This window comes from Monodon monoceros, unplaced genomic scaffold (genome assembly GCF_005190385.1).
Source record: "Monodon monoceros isolate NGI ecotype Baffin Bay Population unplaced genomic scaffold, NGI_Narwhal_1 Super_Scaffold_4, whole genome shotgun sequence".
NCBI lineage: Eukaryota > Metazoa > Chordata > Mammalia > Artiodactyla > Monodontidae > Monodon > Monodon monoceros.
The window spans coordinates 23,120,815-23,136,262 of NW_021703781.1; the positions used below are offsets into that span (position 1 = coordinate 23,120,815).

Sequence of the window (15,448 nt, forward strand, 5' to 3'; positions counted from 1 at the left end):
GAAGACTCAAATCAATAGAATTAGAAATGAAAAAGGAGAAGTAACAACTGACACTGCAGAAATACAAAGGATCATGAGAGATTACTACAAGCAACTATATGCCAATGAAATGGACAACCTGGAAGAAATGGACAAATTCTTAGAAATGCACAACCTTCTGAGACTGAACCAGGAAGAAATAGAAAATATAAACAGACCAATCACAAGCACTGAAATTGAAATTGTGGTTAAAAATCTTCCAACAAACAAAAGCCCAGGACCAGATGGCTTCACAGGCGAATTCTATCAAACATTTAGAGAAGAGGTAACACCTATCCTTCTCAAACTCTTCCAAAATATAGCAGAAGGAGGAACATTCCCAAACTCCCTCTACAAGGCCACAATCACCCTCATACCAAAACCAGACAAAAGTGTCACAAAAACTGAAAACTACAGACTAATATCACTGATGAACATAGATGCAAATATCCTCAACAAAATAATAGCAAACAGAATCCAACAGCACATTAAAAGGATCATACACCATGATCCAGTGGGTTTATCCCAGGAATGCAAGGATTCTTCAATATACGCAAATCAATAAATGTGATAAACCATGTTAACAAATTGTAGGAGAAAAACCATATGATCATCTCAATAGATGCAGAAGAAGCGTTCAACAAAATTCAACACCCATTTATGATAAAAACTCTCCAGAACATAGGCATAGAGGGAACTTACATCAACATAGTAAAGACCATATATGACAAACCCACAGTCAACATTGTTCTCAATGGTGAAAAACTGAAACCATTTCCACTAAGATCACGAACAAGACAAGGTTGCCCACCCTCACCACTATCATTCAACTTAGTTTTAGACGTCTTAGCCACAGCAATCAGAGAAGAAAAAGAAATAAAAGGAATCCAAATCGGAAAAGAAGTAAAACTGTCATGTTTGCAGATGACATGATACTATACCTAGAGAATCCGAAAGATGCTACCAGAAAACTATTAGAGCTAATCAATGAATGTGGTAAAGTAGCAGGATATAAAATTAATGCACAGAACTCTCTTGCATTCCTATACACGAATGATGAAAAATCTGAAAGAGAAATTAAGGAAACACTCCCATTTACCATTGCAACATAAAGAATAAAATACCTAAGAATAACCTACCTAAGGAGACAAAAGACCTGTATGCAGGAAATTATAAGACACTGATGAAAGAAATTAAAGTTGATACAAACAGATGGAGAGATATACAATGTTCTTGGATTAGAAGAATCAACATTGTGAAAATGACTATACTACCCAAAGCAATCTGCGGATTCAGTGCAATCCCTATCCAACTACCAATGGCATTTTTCACAGAACTAGAACAAAAAATTTCACAATTTGTATGGAAACACAAAAGACTCCGAATAGCCAAAGCAATCTTGAGAAAGAAAAACAGAGCTGGAGGAATCAGGCTCCCTGACTTCAGACTACACTACAAAGCTACAGTAATGAAGACAGTATGGTACTGGCACAAAAACAGAAATATAGATCAGTGGAACAGGATAGAGAGCCCAGAGATAAACCCACTCACGTATGGTCACCTTATATTTGATAAAGGAGGGGAAAATATACAATGGAGAGAAGATTGCCTCTTCAATAAGTGGTGCTGGGGAAACTGGACAGCTACATGTAAAAGAATGAAATTAGAACACTTCTTAACACCATACACAAAAATAAACTCAAAATGGATTAAAGACCTAAATGTAAGGCCAGACACTATAAAACTCTTAGAGGAAAACAGGCACAACACTCTATGACATACATCACAGCAAGATCCTTTTTGACCCACCTCCTAGAGAAATGGAAATAAAAACAAAAATAAACAAATGGAACCTAATGAAACTTAAAGGCTTTTGCACAGCAAAGGAAATCATAAACAAGCCCAAAAGACAGCCCTCAGAATGGGAGAAAGTATTTGCAAATGCAGCAACTGACAAAGGATTAATCTCCAAAATTTACAAGCAGCTCATGCAGCTCAATATCAAAAAAACAAACAACTCAATCCAAAAATGGGCAGTTGACCTAAATAGACATTTCTCCAAAGAAGATATACAGATTGCCAACAAACACATGGATGGATGCTCAACATTGCTAATCATTAGAGAAATGCAAACCAAAACTACAATAAGGTATCACCTCACACCAGTCAGAATGGCCATCATCAAAAAATCTACAAACAATAAATGCTGGTGGGAATGTAAATTGATACAGCCACTATGGAGAACAGTATGGAGGTTCCTTAAAGAACTAAAAGTAGAACTACCATATGACCCAGCAATCCCACTACTGGGCATATACCCTGAGAAAACCAAAATTCAAAAAGAGTCATGTACCACAATGTTCATTGCAGCTCTAATTACAATATCCAGGACATGGAAGCAATCTAACTGTCCATCAACAGATGAATGGATAAAGAAGATGTGGCCCATATATACAATGGAATATTAGTCAGCCATAAAAAGAAACGAAATTGAGTTATTTGTAATGAGGTGGATGGACCTAGAGACTGTCGTACAGAATGAAGTAAGTCAGAAAGAGAATAATGCCGTATGATAACACATATGTATTGAATCTAAAAAAAAATGGTTCTGAAGAACTTAGTGGCAGGACAGGAATAAAGACGCTGACCTAGAGAATGGACTTTAGGACATGGGGAAGGGGAAACTGGGATGAAGTGAGAGAGTGGCATGGACATATGTACACTACCAAATGTAAAATAGCTAGTGGGAAGCAGCCACATAGCACAGGGAGATCAGCTCAGTGCTTTGTGTCCACCGAGAGGGGAGGAATAGGGAGGGTGGGAGGGAGATGTAAGAGGGAAGACATATGGGGATATATGTTTATGTATAGCTGATTCACTCTGTTATAAAGCAGAAACTAACACACCGTTGTAAAGCAATTATACTCCAATAAAGATGTTAAAAAATAAATAAGTAACCAAATAAATAAATAAATCATGCAAAAGATGTACAAGACCTCTATGTAGAGAAACATAAAATTATAGGAGAGTTAATAAATGTAATGATATAGCGTGTTCATGGACTAGAAAAGTAAATAGTGCAAAAATGTTGGTTTTATCCACACTGATCTGTTAGATTCAGTGCAGGCCCAGTCAGAATCCCAACAGATTTGGAGTTGGGGGAAGATATTTTAATAAACTGATTCTAAAATGTATATTGAAATACAGAGGACTAAGAAAAGTAATAAACACTTGAAGAAAAACTAGGTAAGAGGATTTACTCTCAGATATGAAGACTGCAGCTTTAGTTACAATACTGCAGTGATTAAGACAGTGACACAGGGATGGACAAATAGTCCAGTGGAATAGAAGAGAGAAGTAGAAATAGACCTAGTATAAATGAACTTTTGATTTTAAAAAAATGGCACTGCAGGGAAAGAGTTTTTTGATAAATGGTGCTAGGACAATTGAATATCCATATAGAAAAAAAGAAATGACCCCATCCTTACACTATAAACAAAAATTAATTCCAGACAGATTGTTGATCTAAATATAAAAGGTAACACGATGAAGCTCCTGGAAGATAATATAGAATATCTTAATTACTGTGGAATAGGGAATGACTTTTTACACAGAATGAAAAATGTTAACCATAAAGAATAGGAATGATAAATTAGGCTATATTAACATTAAGGACATCTATTTATTAAAGAGCACCATGAAGAGGGAGAGTGGGCTGGGAGGAGATGTTTCCAGTATGTATATCCAACAAAGGATCCATATCCATAATATATTAACAAATCCTACAAATCAGTAAGAAAAAGACACACAATCCAGTAGGAAAAAAATGGCAAGAGGTTTGTACAGGCACTTCTAAAAGAGGATATGCAAATGGCCAATAATATAAAAGAGGATATGAAAAGGCCTCAGCCTCATGAGTGATCAGGAAAATGCTATATCTCTTCAAGAGAAATAAAAACGTGTCCACACAAAAATTTGTACACAAATGTTCATAGCAAGATTATTCATAATAGCCAAAAAGTGGAAAAAACCCAAATGTCTATCAATTGACAAATAGATAAATAAAATGTAGCACAGTGGTCCCCAACCTTTTTGGCACCAGGGGCCGGTTTTGTGGAAGATGATTTTTTCCTGGGGGAGGGGATGGCAGGGGATGGTTCAGGCGGTAATGCGAGTGATGGGGAGCGGCAGATGAAGCTTTGCTGGCTCGCCCACTGCTCACCTCCTGCTGTGCGTCCCAGTTCCTATCAGGCCGCGGACCGCTACCAGTCCGCAGCCGGGAGGTTGGGGACCCCTGATGTAGCATATTCCATTTAATGGAATATTATTTGTCAGTAAAAAGAAATAATGTACTGATACATGCTACAAATAGATGAGCCTTGAAAGAAGCCAGACACAAAAGGCTTTTTTATGATTCCACTTGTGAAATATCCAGAAAAGGCAAATCTATAGAGACAGAAAGGCTAGTAGTTAACTTAGAACTGGAAGTATGGAGGGAAATAGGAAGTGATGTTAAAGGGTATGGGGTTTCTTTGGGGGATGATGAAAATATTCTAAAAATTATTGTAGTAATGGTTGTACAATTCTGACTATGCTAAAAAGCATTGACTATTATACTTTAAATGGGTAAATTGTATGGTATCTCAAGTAAAGTTGTTTTTAAAATGTAGTAATATAAATAATATAAATTAGGAGTTTGGGATTAACATATACAAACTATATAAAATAGATAACCAACAAGGACCTATAGTATAGCACAGGGAACTATACTCAATATTTTGTAATAACCTGTAAGGGAACAGAACCTGAGGTAGTATTTCTGCCTAACTCGTTTTTTAACTGACAATACCAAGTATTGGCAAGTAGGTGAAGTGATGGCAACTCATGTCCTGCTTATGGGAGTATAACTGGTACAACCATTTTGATATCACTCCTTAAATTTGAACACAAGCATACGCTATGGTCCAGAATTTCCATTCGTAGGTTTATACCCAACAGAAGATAAGTCCAGAGATGATCTTGACAGCATTATTTACAACAGCTAAAACCTAGAAACAACCCAAAAATCTATCAGTAGTACAACAGATAAATTAATTGTGATGTAGCCACACAATAGAATATAACATATCAGTGGAAATGAACAGACTACAGCTACATGCAAAAGATGAATATCACAAACATGATATTGAGTGAAAGTAGCCATACACAATGCATACTATCTGACTCCATTTTTATAAATTTCAAAAAACAGGTAAAACTCAGCTGTAGAGCTCAGGGGAATGTATGCTTAAGTAAGAAAGCTGTAAAGAGAGCAGGAAAACAGTTACCATAAAAGTCAAGATAGTGATTACTTTGGTGGGGAAGGAGGGGTTAGTAATTGGAAAGGGGCAGGAAGGGGGCTTGTGAGTTACTGGTGGTATTCTATTTTCTCTGGGGATGATTAACATTTATTACGTGATGATGATTCTTTATGATGTACATTTTTTGTGTGTGTACTCTTCTGTGTGTGTTGTGCAATAAAAAATGTTTAAGAGGGCTTCCCTGGTGACGCAGTGGTTGAGAGTCCGCCTGTCGATGCAGGGGACACGGGTTTGTGCCCCGGTCCGGGAAGATCCCACATGCCGCGGAGTGGCTGGGCCCGTGAGCCATGGCCGCTGAGCCTGCGCGTCCGGAGCCTGTGGTCTGCAACGGGAGAGGCCACGGCAGTGAGAGGCCCGTGTACCGCAAAAACGAAAACAAAAAACAAAACAAAAAAATGTTTAAGAAATAAATACTTAATACAGCACATGTCAGTAGTATATCTTTATATATGCTCATGTGTATTGAATCTAATCAACAGTAAATGCTTATTTTGTGAAGATAGTGTGCTAAGGAGTATAATTTAATTTCTTCTTTATTTTTGTAGGAATATGTTTATCCAGAAGCCAGAGACAGACAATACTTATTATTTTTCCATAAAGGAGCCAAAAAATCACGTTTTGACCTAGAGAAATACAATCAACTCAAAGATGCAATTGCTCAGGTAAGTTTTACAAAAATTAAAGTAAATCCCAGCCTCATCTTGTATGGCATTATCATCATCGTCTACAGTCAAGTACTTAGATGGGTAAACTCTGAAAGAATGATCCAATCCTCTTCTTCCTATGTAAATTATTCCTCAGTTGATAAAAATGACTATTTTAGCATGGTCAACACTCCAGAAAGTTTTATAACACAAGCAGATGAAAAGATAATGAGTCCTATCTATCCTTTTATCACTAGCATATTGAAACTTTTAAACCTATTTTTATATTTTTCATTTTGTTTCTTTAGAGAGGTCTGTTTTTACTTTTCTCTCTTTTTTTATTCTTTCTGCAATTGACCCAAAGATCTCTCACCTGAGATGTGTGGTAGCAAGGGAGCCAAAATAAAATCCAGGTCAGAGAGAGACTACTAGAAATGTTTGCTAGGTGCAGGTGAGAGATTATTGAGCTAGAAATGCTTTTTTTAAAGACTGATATCTTATTTTTCATAACAGCTACCTCTTTCACATTTCTGATTGTGCCTCCCCCTCACTCTGATATCTTTCATTTTGGTGAAGAAATCCTCATTTCTTTTCTCTGCAGTCTTTCATGACTTTAGAGACTTTTTTTAAAACCTCTGGAAGCCCTTCCATTCTCTTTAATGTTTAATTACTCTTCTCTGGACCTTCTCCGCCTTCTCTGTCCCTTTTTGGTGACGGGGTTGTGCTTTGAATAGGCTTAATTCATCTCCCTGCCTTGGCCTAAGTGAATTCTTACCTTCTGTTGCTCTGTGTGGTGGTTCTCAACTGGAGGGAATGCGTCACAGTCATCTCTGGAGCTATTAAAAATACAGGTGCTTCAGCCACCCCCCCAAACCTATTAATCCAACTCCTCGGGGTGAGGCCCAAACACGTGTGAGTTTTGAAAGTGCTGCAGTTGACTGCACATCCCTGTTTTAAAAGTTCCTGATAAGTGAAAAACTTAAACAACTACTAGACAAATAACTAAAGTCTTGAGGAGCATAAATTTGAATTCTGGCTCCAGGCAAAAAGTTTGTAAAAGGGCTTCTCTCTGGAGAAATGCCATCAAGGTGCATCAGATGCTCCCACATTCTTGAGCCCCTGAGTCCTGCCCTGTTGATTGCACAGTCTTTTCTGGAGGCTCTGTTGATAGCTGAAACTGCCAGGACGGACTTCTGTTTCTGTCCTGCTTTGTTGTCCTGTGCCTTTAACATTCTTTGCCTCTGAGGCACTCTTACTTTGAGAGTGATTGAGATGATTTCTCTGACTCATAGTGACGGAGGAAAGACAGTTTCCTCTTCTCAGGAGATAGTAATATCATTGAAAGCTTGGCTAGCCAGTTTTCTCACCTTTTGTTTCTATTTTAGGCAGAAATGGACCTTAAGAGACTGAGAGACCCATTACAAGTACATCTGCCCCTCCGACAGATTGGTGAGGAAGATTGATCTGCAGAGAGCCTCTGAATCCCAGCAGAAAGAACACCTGTTTATAACTATGGCCTTTTTAATTAAAGCATTGCAGGTGGAAGCTGGGAGCCATGTCTGGGTAGAGGGTTTTTAACTTTAATTAAAAAACAAAAACAAAAAGATCTTAGGGAAGAAAGGAACGTTAAAATCTGACCATCAGGCTTTGTGGAATATAAGCTCAAAGGGCTTAGTGAATATTGTCTTAATCAAGAATCTCAGTTTCTGGATGAAAATGATGTATTATTATTATAGTTGAGAGAAAGTGATGCTAGGGGTGTTGTTTCTTGCATCTTCTTTTCAGGGTCAGCAAAATAGTAACACACCAGCACCCCACTCAGCTCTAAATTTTTTTTTAATTTAACTTTTCTTATTTTTGACATAGCAGTAAATAAATATACCAGAAAAGCAAACCCTCGAGATATGTGGGTGGCAAACAGAGTCTGAGCCCATGTCATTAGCATTTATTTTAGATTGGACACAGTCTCTGCAAAGTTACCAGGAATCTCTCCCGTTTGTGCCCCATTTCTGACCACCCACACCTGTTGGTACACTAATTTTATCCATATGATAATTGGAACCAACTTATGACTGTTTGATAATTGACACTTTGGATTATCCCTTAATACCTTCTTAAATGTCTCAATATTCCAGTTCTCTGGATCACTGTCTAGAAATAATTGGCAACAATGCATGAGGTTTTTTTGTTTTGTTTTGTTTTTTGCTAATTAATCTTTAAGAGGAGGACAGATTTCCCTCCTTTATTTAACTATCCCATTGATACTCCCCTCTTCCTCCACAGCTAAAGCCAGAGGCGGAGTGTTCAGCTGTATTACCAAATCAGGAAGATGTAAGGTTTACAAAATGGCTAAAAATCATGGCTCTGTAGCCGTTTCAGAACCAGAATAGTTTCACTGCTGTTAATCTGTTTGTGTGACAGCATTCCAGGCCACCCAGATGGCACTACCTTGTCTGGAGGCCTTGTTAATCTCGAAGGACACACACTCCCACACTGTTTGTGAGCCCTCCCACCTCCACCACTTCAGTAGTTGTAAATCAAGTGTGTGGATCTCAAAGGGTGCAATTTATCTTTGTACAGGAATACATTTCTATGGCTTCTTTCAGCCTACCCTCTTCACCCTATTTTTTCTTATCTTAAATTGAGAGAAAAAGGAGTTAATCTTATACTCTATCAAAATATTTTCTACCATATTTCCAGATGACATCACACTTGAAGAGTCAAAGGAATCTGTGTCTACTATCCTGCTTTTAACTACTGCGGGGGCAGGATGGAAAGGATGATGGGGCTTGCCGCACAGCTGATTGATTGGCTTTTTTCTTTCACGTGATTGATCCCTCTTCATTGTGGCAAGGGGTTTCTTTCTCTTTTTCTTCCTCCTTTGGGATCATTGTGTATGAAGAGAAACACTTTAAACGACAAACCCAGACTGCAGGTGCCTTGCAGAGGTTGAAGGCCAGCCAGGATTGCTGCTGCTCCTCCAGCCACCACCCCTTCCACCGGCATGACGGAATGAAAGGATGCATGTCTCCACTTCTCATCCCTCCTCCCACTTCCTTCCCCACCCACCCCCCCAGTCGTTCAACCCCCTTCCCTCATTTATTTCTGTTAAGTTGTGTGAATTATTTTTAAACCATTTATCCTGTTTGTACACAGGGTTTTTAAGAAGAAACAGCACAGTGCAATGAGCAAACCCTTTCAGGGTGTGTGGGAGGCAAGGGGAGGGAGAACGTGGAGAAAAGTCCTTTAAACAAATAGCAAAATATTGAACATGTGTAAAATCCTGTATCATTTATGAAATATGTATAAAAAGCAATGTACCTTCTGGAACAATAAATACTTATTCAATTTTTGAACTATAGCATCTCATTCTTTAAAGCAAAACAACCAAGATCAGAAACAAAAACAAGCTTATTCTGATTCAAGGTGGAAAAGTTTTTACCTCTAAAATTAATTTTTATAAAAATACCATTTTGAAATTAAGTTTTGTTCCTGGAGCCTATATTTTTACAAGGCATTTCATGAATTCTTCCTGAACTTAAGATGGTCAATATTTTCCTAGTTTTCCAGAGCCACTAGAGGTTCGGTGACCTCTGCAACTGTGATAGAGCCAAGGACAGCACTGACACTAATATCCTTATCTCCTGATTAACAGGAAGTAACTGCATTATATCAGATCATCAGATTGCCCAGTGTGGTCTCCTGGACTCCAGAAACTTGTTCAAGGATGAACTAAGATCAAATACTCATTATTTTAAGAGTTTGTATCAAATTTATAATGATCACCAAATGGGAAAATATCACATGCCACCTAGCCCATCGAAGGCATATCAAAAAGCATGTATTAAATGTCTGCATTAAGTGCAGTGTGAGATGTACTAAGAGCCTCCACAGCTACGGTCCTGCCTCTCCTGGCAGCTCACAGCAACCGAACACAAACATCCCTAAGATATGTAAGATTTAAGAAGATAAGATTGAAAATATTAAGCCATTGTTTGCATTCAACAAATAATAACTACACCCATGCACCTATGGTCAACTATGACAAAGGAGGCAAGGATATACAATGGAGAAAAGAGTCTCTTCAATAAGTGGTGCTGGGAAGACTGGACAGCTACATGTAAAAGAATGAAATTAGATCACTCCTTAACACCATACACAAAAATAAACTCAAAATGGATGAAAGACCTAAATGTAAGGCCGGATACTATAAAGCTCTTAAAGGAAAACATAAGCAGAACACTCTTTGACGTAAATCACAGCAATATCTTTTTTGATCCACCTCCTAGAGTAACAAAAATAAATGAGACCTAATTAAACTTGAAAGTTTTTGCACAACAAAGGAAACTATAAACAAAACGAAAAGACAACCCACAGAGTGGGAGAAAATATTTGCAAAGCAACCAACAAGGGATTAATCTCCAAAATATACAAACAGCTCACGCAGCTCAATGTCAAAAAAACAAACAATCCTATCAAAAAATGGGCAGATTTAAATAGACATTTCTCCAAAGAAGACATACAGATGGCCAAAAAGCACATGAAAAGATGCTCAACATCACTAATGATTAGAGAAATGCATATCAAAACTACAATGAGGTATCACCTCACACCAGTCAGAATGGCCATCATCAAAAAACCTACAAACAATAAATGCTGGAGAAGGTGTGGAGAAAAGGGAACCCTCCTACACTGTTGGTGGGAATGTAAATTGTTACAACCATTATGGAACAAAACAATATGGAGGTTCCTTAAAAACTAAATATAGAACTACCATATGATCCAGCAATCCTACTCCTAGGCATATATCTGGAGAAAACCATAATTTAAAAAGACACATGCACCCCAATGTGCACTGCAGCACTATTTACAATAGCCAAGACGTGGAAGCAACCTAAATGTCCATCAACAGAGGAATGGGTAAAGAAGATGTGGTACATATATACAGTGGAATATTACTCAGCCATAAAAAAGAATGAAATAACACCATTTGCAGCAACATGGATGGACCTAGAGATTATCATACTAAGTGAAGTAAGTCAGACAGAGAAAGACAAATATCATATGATATCACTTATATGTGGAATCTAATAAAAAAGTGATACAAATGAACTTATTTACAAAACAGAAACAGACTCACAGATCTCAAAATCAAACTTATGGTTGCCAGAGGGGAAACGTGGGTGGAAGTGATAAATTAGGAGTTTGGGATTAACATATACACACTAATATATATATTATAGATAACTACTAAGGACCTACTGTATAGCACAGGGAACTCTACTCAATATTCTGTAATAACATATATGGGAAAAGAATCTGAAAAAGAATGGATCTATGTATATATATAACTATTCGCTTTGCTGTACAGCTGAAACTAATACAACATTCTAAGTCAACTATATTCCAGTAAAAAAAAAAACTTTTTTAAGGCAAATAATAACTACATATTCCACAACATCCTCTTAGGCTCTGGTGAATAATGGAGAGTGTTAAATCCATTAGTGAGCATAGGTAATGCAGTTTCGCTAAGGAATCATAGACTTTTAGGGCTGGAGAAAGTAAAAGTGTTCTCAGAGTATGGTTCCTGGAACAGCAGCTTACCTCTCCAGAAATGCAAGCTCTCCACTCCCTACTGAATCAAACTAGGAGTGGAACCAGCAATCTGTGTTCAGCAAGCACTCCTGGTGATTCTGATGCAAACCATTGACCTCATCAAACCATGGCTTTAAAGAGAAGGAAACTGAGGCATAGAGAGGGCATCTGTGTCATAACTCATCAGTGAATTCTATGATCAAACAACCAGACTGAATGAGGATTGGTGAGTATGGTGACTATGGTAAATGGAAAGGATAGAGATCATGTCACATGTACGTACTATTGTATCTTGCCTCTGAGGGTGTAGTGGTAAGCACACAGTAGATGCTTACAAAAACAAATACAAATAAATTGAATTTTTTAAATCTGTCTGGAAAGATTTCACGGAAATGTGGAACTTCTTAGATTTCGGAATTCAGTTTCACCAAAACTGTTAAGGGTTGTCATTCATTTTTTTTTTAATTTATTTAATTTATTTATTTTTGGCTGCATTAGGTCTTCGCTGCTCTGCGCGGGCTTTCTCTAGCTGCGGTGAGTGGAGGCTACTCTTCGTTGTGGTGCACGGGCTTCTCATTGCGGTGGCTTCTCTTGTTGTGGAGAACAGGCTCTAGGCCCATGGGCTGAGTAGTTGTTGTGGCTCATGGGTTCTAGAGCGCAGGCTCAGTAGTTGTGGCACACGAGCTTAGTTGCTCCGTGGCATGTGGGATCTTCCCGGACCAGGGCTTGAACCCGTGCCCCCTGCATTGGCAGGCGGATTCTTAACCACTGAGCCACCAGGGAAACCCGGGTTGTCATTCATTTTTATCACTACCAACAACCTTTATTTCGTTGCTCCCCAAATATGTCCAAACTCCTTGTCTTCCAAAATGGACTATGTGGTTATTTCCTTAGGATAAATGTATAGGTTAATTTTGACAAGACCTACTGAATATAAAATGACCCACTTTATAAATATTCATTTATGTATGTTTTATAAATGCATCATCCACCGAGCAATCCTTCCACCTTGAAACTGCCCTCAGCTCTTGTGATGACTACTTCTCTGTAAATCTCTGACTACTTCTCAGCCTATTTTGCAGCATTCTCTTCCTCTGCCCACATCTTTATATTAGGCTTCTCCAAGATTCCATCTTGGACCCCATTTTCCATGAATGATCTCATCCATTCTCCTCCCCCAATTTCAGTTACCATTTATATGCTGGTAGCTTTCTCAAATTGTTATCCTAGCTCAGATTTCTCCTGAAGAGTACATTGGTTAATCTATCTCCTAACTGATCTATTTCCACCATTCCTGCCTGTGCATTAAATTTGTTCACTGTCACTGGAGTATTTTTGTTTTAATTTCTAATAGCACATACTTTAGAAAAATAGATGCTTACATCTCCCTGCGCACCTCCTTGCACAGAGGAGCCCCAGGCAGGCAGGGAGGCTCCGAGTGAGCGTCAGTTGTTGGACGTGGTGCCTGCGCATCGGGCCTGAGAAGCTCTGGGCGAGAGCGCAGAGTCGGCTCCTGGGGCGGTGCGGGGCGCATCTCAGGTCTCACACTTGTAAGTTTCGGCAAAGAATGCTGTGCTTCTTTAGGCACGCTGAGCCATGCCGTACAAAGCTTCAAATCTTGGCGCAAAAACCAGAGACCTTGCCAGAGCAAACAAGAAGTACAAATGGATGACTGGTCAAAAGGGCCTAGGTAAGTGGTGGTTGTTATTGTTCTTCCAACCAGCTATGAAAGAAACCTTCATTGCCTGTATTTTATAATCAACCAGTATATTTTAACACCAGGACAGTGCTGCATTAGTCCAGACATAACCCATAGTTATCTTGAACAAGAGACCACTGGGAGAAATAAAAGTACACAGCCAGATGAGCAACTGCCTGTGAATTCTAAGGGAAGCATGCAACAGAAATCCAATGAATTAGTTAATAAAGCTACATATGAGGGCATAGAACTGCCAGAGCAGAGTTCAAGGAATTTTCAAGTCATCATTCCTCATCTAGGTGATGAGAAAGCTCACTGTACCAGAGAAAAATCCAACATTATGGAACATAGAAATAATGATTTGCATTACAAATGTATGATTCCTTGTCAAATTACTTCAGACTTAAAGAGGAGACAATAGCGTTGCTTCTAAAAGAATTGGACATTCTCAAAGCAAGCAATAAAAAGCTTCAAGAAGGGCTTCCCTGGTGGCGCAGTGGTTGAGAGTCCACCTGCCAATGCAGGGGACACAGGTTCATGCCCCGGTCTGGGAAGATCCCACATGCCGCAGAGCGGCTAGGCCCGTGAGCCATGGCCACTGAGCCTGCGCGACCGGAGCCTGTGCTCCGCAACGGGAGAGGCCACAACGGTGAGAGGCCCGCGTACCACAAAAAAAAAAAAAAAAGCTTCAAGAAAAACTGACTAAAGAAGATAAAGAACAGAGAAAACTAAAGCTTAAACTGGAACTCTAAGGAAAAGCAACAGAAGCTCAAATTGCTGAAAAAACAGCAGCTCTGGTTGAAGAGGTGTATTTTGCAGAGGGAACGTGATGAAGCTATTATGTCTCGACTGCCGTTAGCCAATGAGGAGAGAGATGAAGCAATTGCACGAGCCAAGCATATGGAAATGTCTCTAAAACTGCTAGAAAATATTAACCCTGAAGAAAATGACATGACATTACAGGAATTACTGAACAGAATAAACAGTGCAGACACAGGGATAGCTATTCAGAAGAATGGAGCTATAACTGTGGATAGAATCTACAAGACCAAGGAATGTAAAAAGAGAATAACTGCAGAAGAAATGAATGCAGTGATTGAAGAACGGGATGCTGCTTTGTCTCAGGTGGAAATTTTTCTCCCTTTGGAACTAATAAGACCTCTGGATTAGCAGAATCTCAGTTTGCAGAGATGGGAAGCAAAAATCTTGCTATTGGATCACTACAGGTAATAATGAATGAAGCCACTCCCATTTCAATCCCTTGATTCCTGGACCCGTGAATATTGGCTGTGGATGAAAAAGTACCATATATTGGATTCTGGTTTAGAGCATATACACTGTCATGGAGAACCTTGTCCTAGCCCCACCAGGTATTGCCACATATCGGGCACTATAATCAAGTCTTCAAAAATCCATTCCACTGTTTTATCAAGCTAGCTGTGTCAGGATGATGCAGAACTTGGTAAGATCAGTGTTCATGAGCATGAGCCCATTGCCACACTCCATGTGCTATGAAGTGAGTTCCTTGATCAAAACAATGCTGTGTGGAATCTCATGGTGATATGTAAGGCATTCTATAAGTCCATGGATGGCTGTTTTTGCATAAGCATTGCATTCAGGGAAGCAAGTCCATATCCAGACAAAGTGTTTATTCCAGTAGGAAGAGTAAAGAGCAGTTTTAGTAAGAAGGTAGGAGAATGAAAATTTGTGATCCAAGAGCAGAGTTTCAGAGTTAAGGATTAAAGAGGACTAAGGACAAGATATGGCTAGGGTTACTGTTTGAAGGTATATTTTATTGGAATAAATGAGTCAAGAAATTGTGAGGCTAGAGTGTTGTATGGGTGATTCTTGCTTTTGTCTAAAATATTGGCAAGAAAAAAAATTTTTTAATGTGGAAAAGTAACCTTTGTTGTCAAATCACAGTGGTACAGATGAGAAGGAAGTCATCCAAATCAGTGCTTTTCAAACTGTCTGTGGTGAAAACCAGTTTAAAAAAACGTTGTTCCAATGTGTTATGGGCCACTACTTTTATAACGTATAATAAAAAAGACTTATTAAAAAAATAAAAAATAAATGTGAGAGAAGGGAAAAGACACCACACAAAGTGGTCAGGGAAACTCAGGATGTGAGAC

At 38.7% G+C, this 15,448-nt stretch overlaps 1 protein-coding gene and 1 pseudogene across 1 annotated transcript in view; both read left to right on the forward strand.

The window, feature by feature from the left end:
* The window catches only part of MCU (mitochondrial calcium uniporter), a 211,486-nt gene extending 202,108 nt beyond the window's left edge, over positions 1-9,378 (forward strand). The window contains exons 7-8 of the mRNA XM_029244950.1: positions 5,924-6,040; positions 7,408-9,378. Of these exons, the coding sequence (XP_029100783.1) occupies positions 5,924-6,040; positions 7,408-7,485 (195 nt within the window). The 3' untranslated portion in view covers positions 7,486-9,378. The remainder of the gene's footprint in view (positions 1-5,923; positions 6,041-7,407) is intronic.
* A 2,126-nt stretch (positions 9,379-11,504) lies between these two features.
* On the forward strand, positions 11,505-14,486 carry LOC114883282 (annotated as a pseudogene).
* The last annotated feature ends 962 nt before the right edge of the window (positions 14,487-15,448 follow it).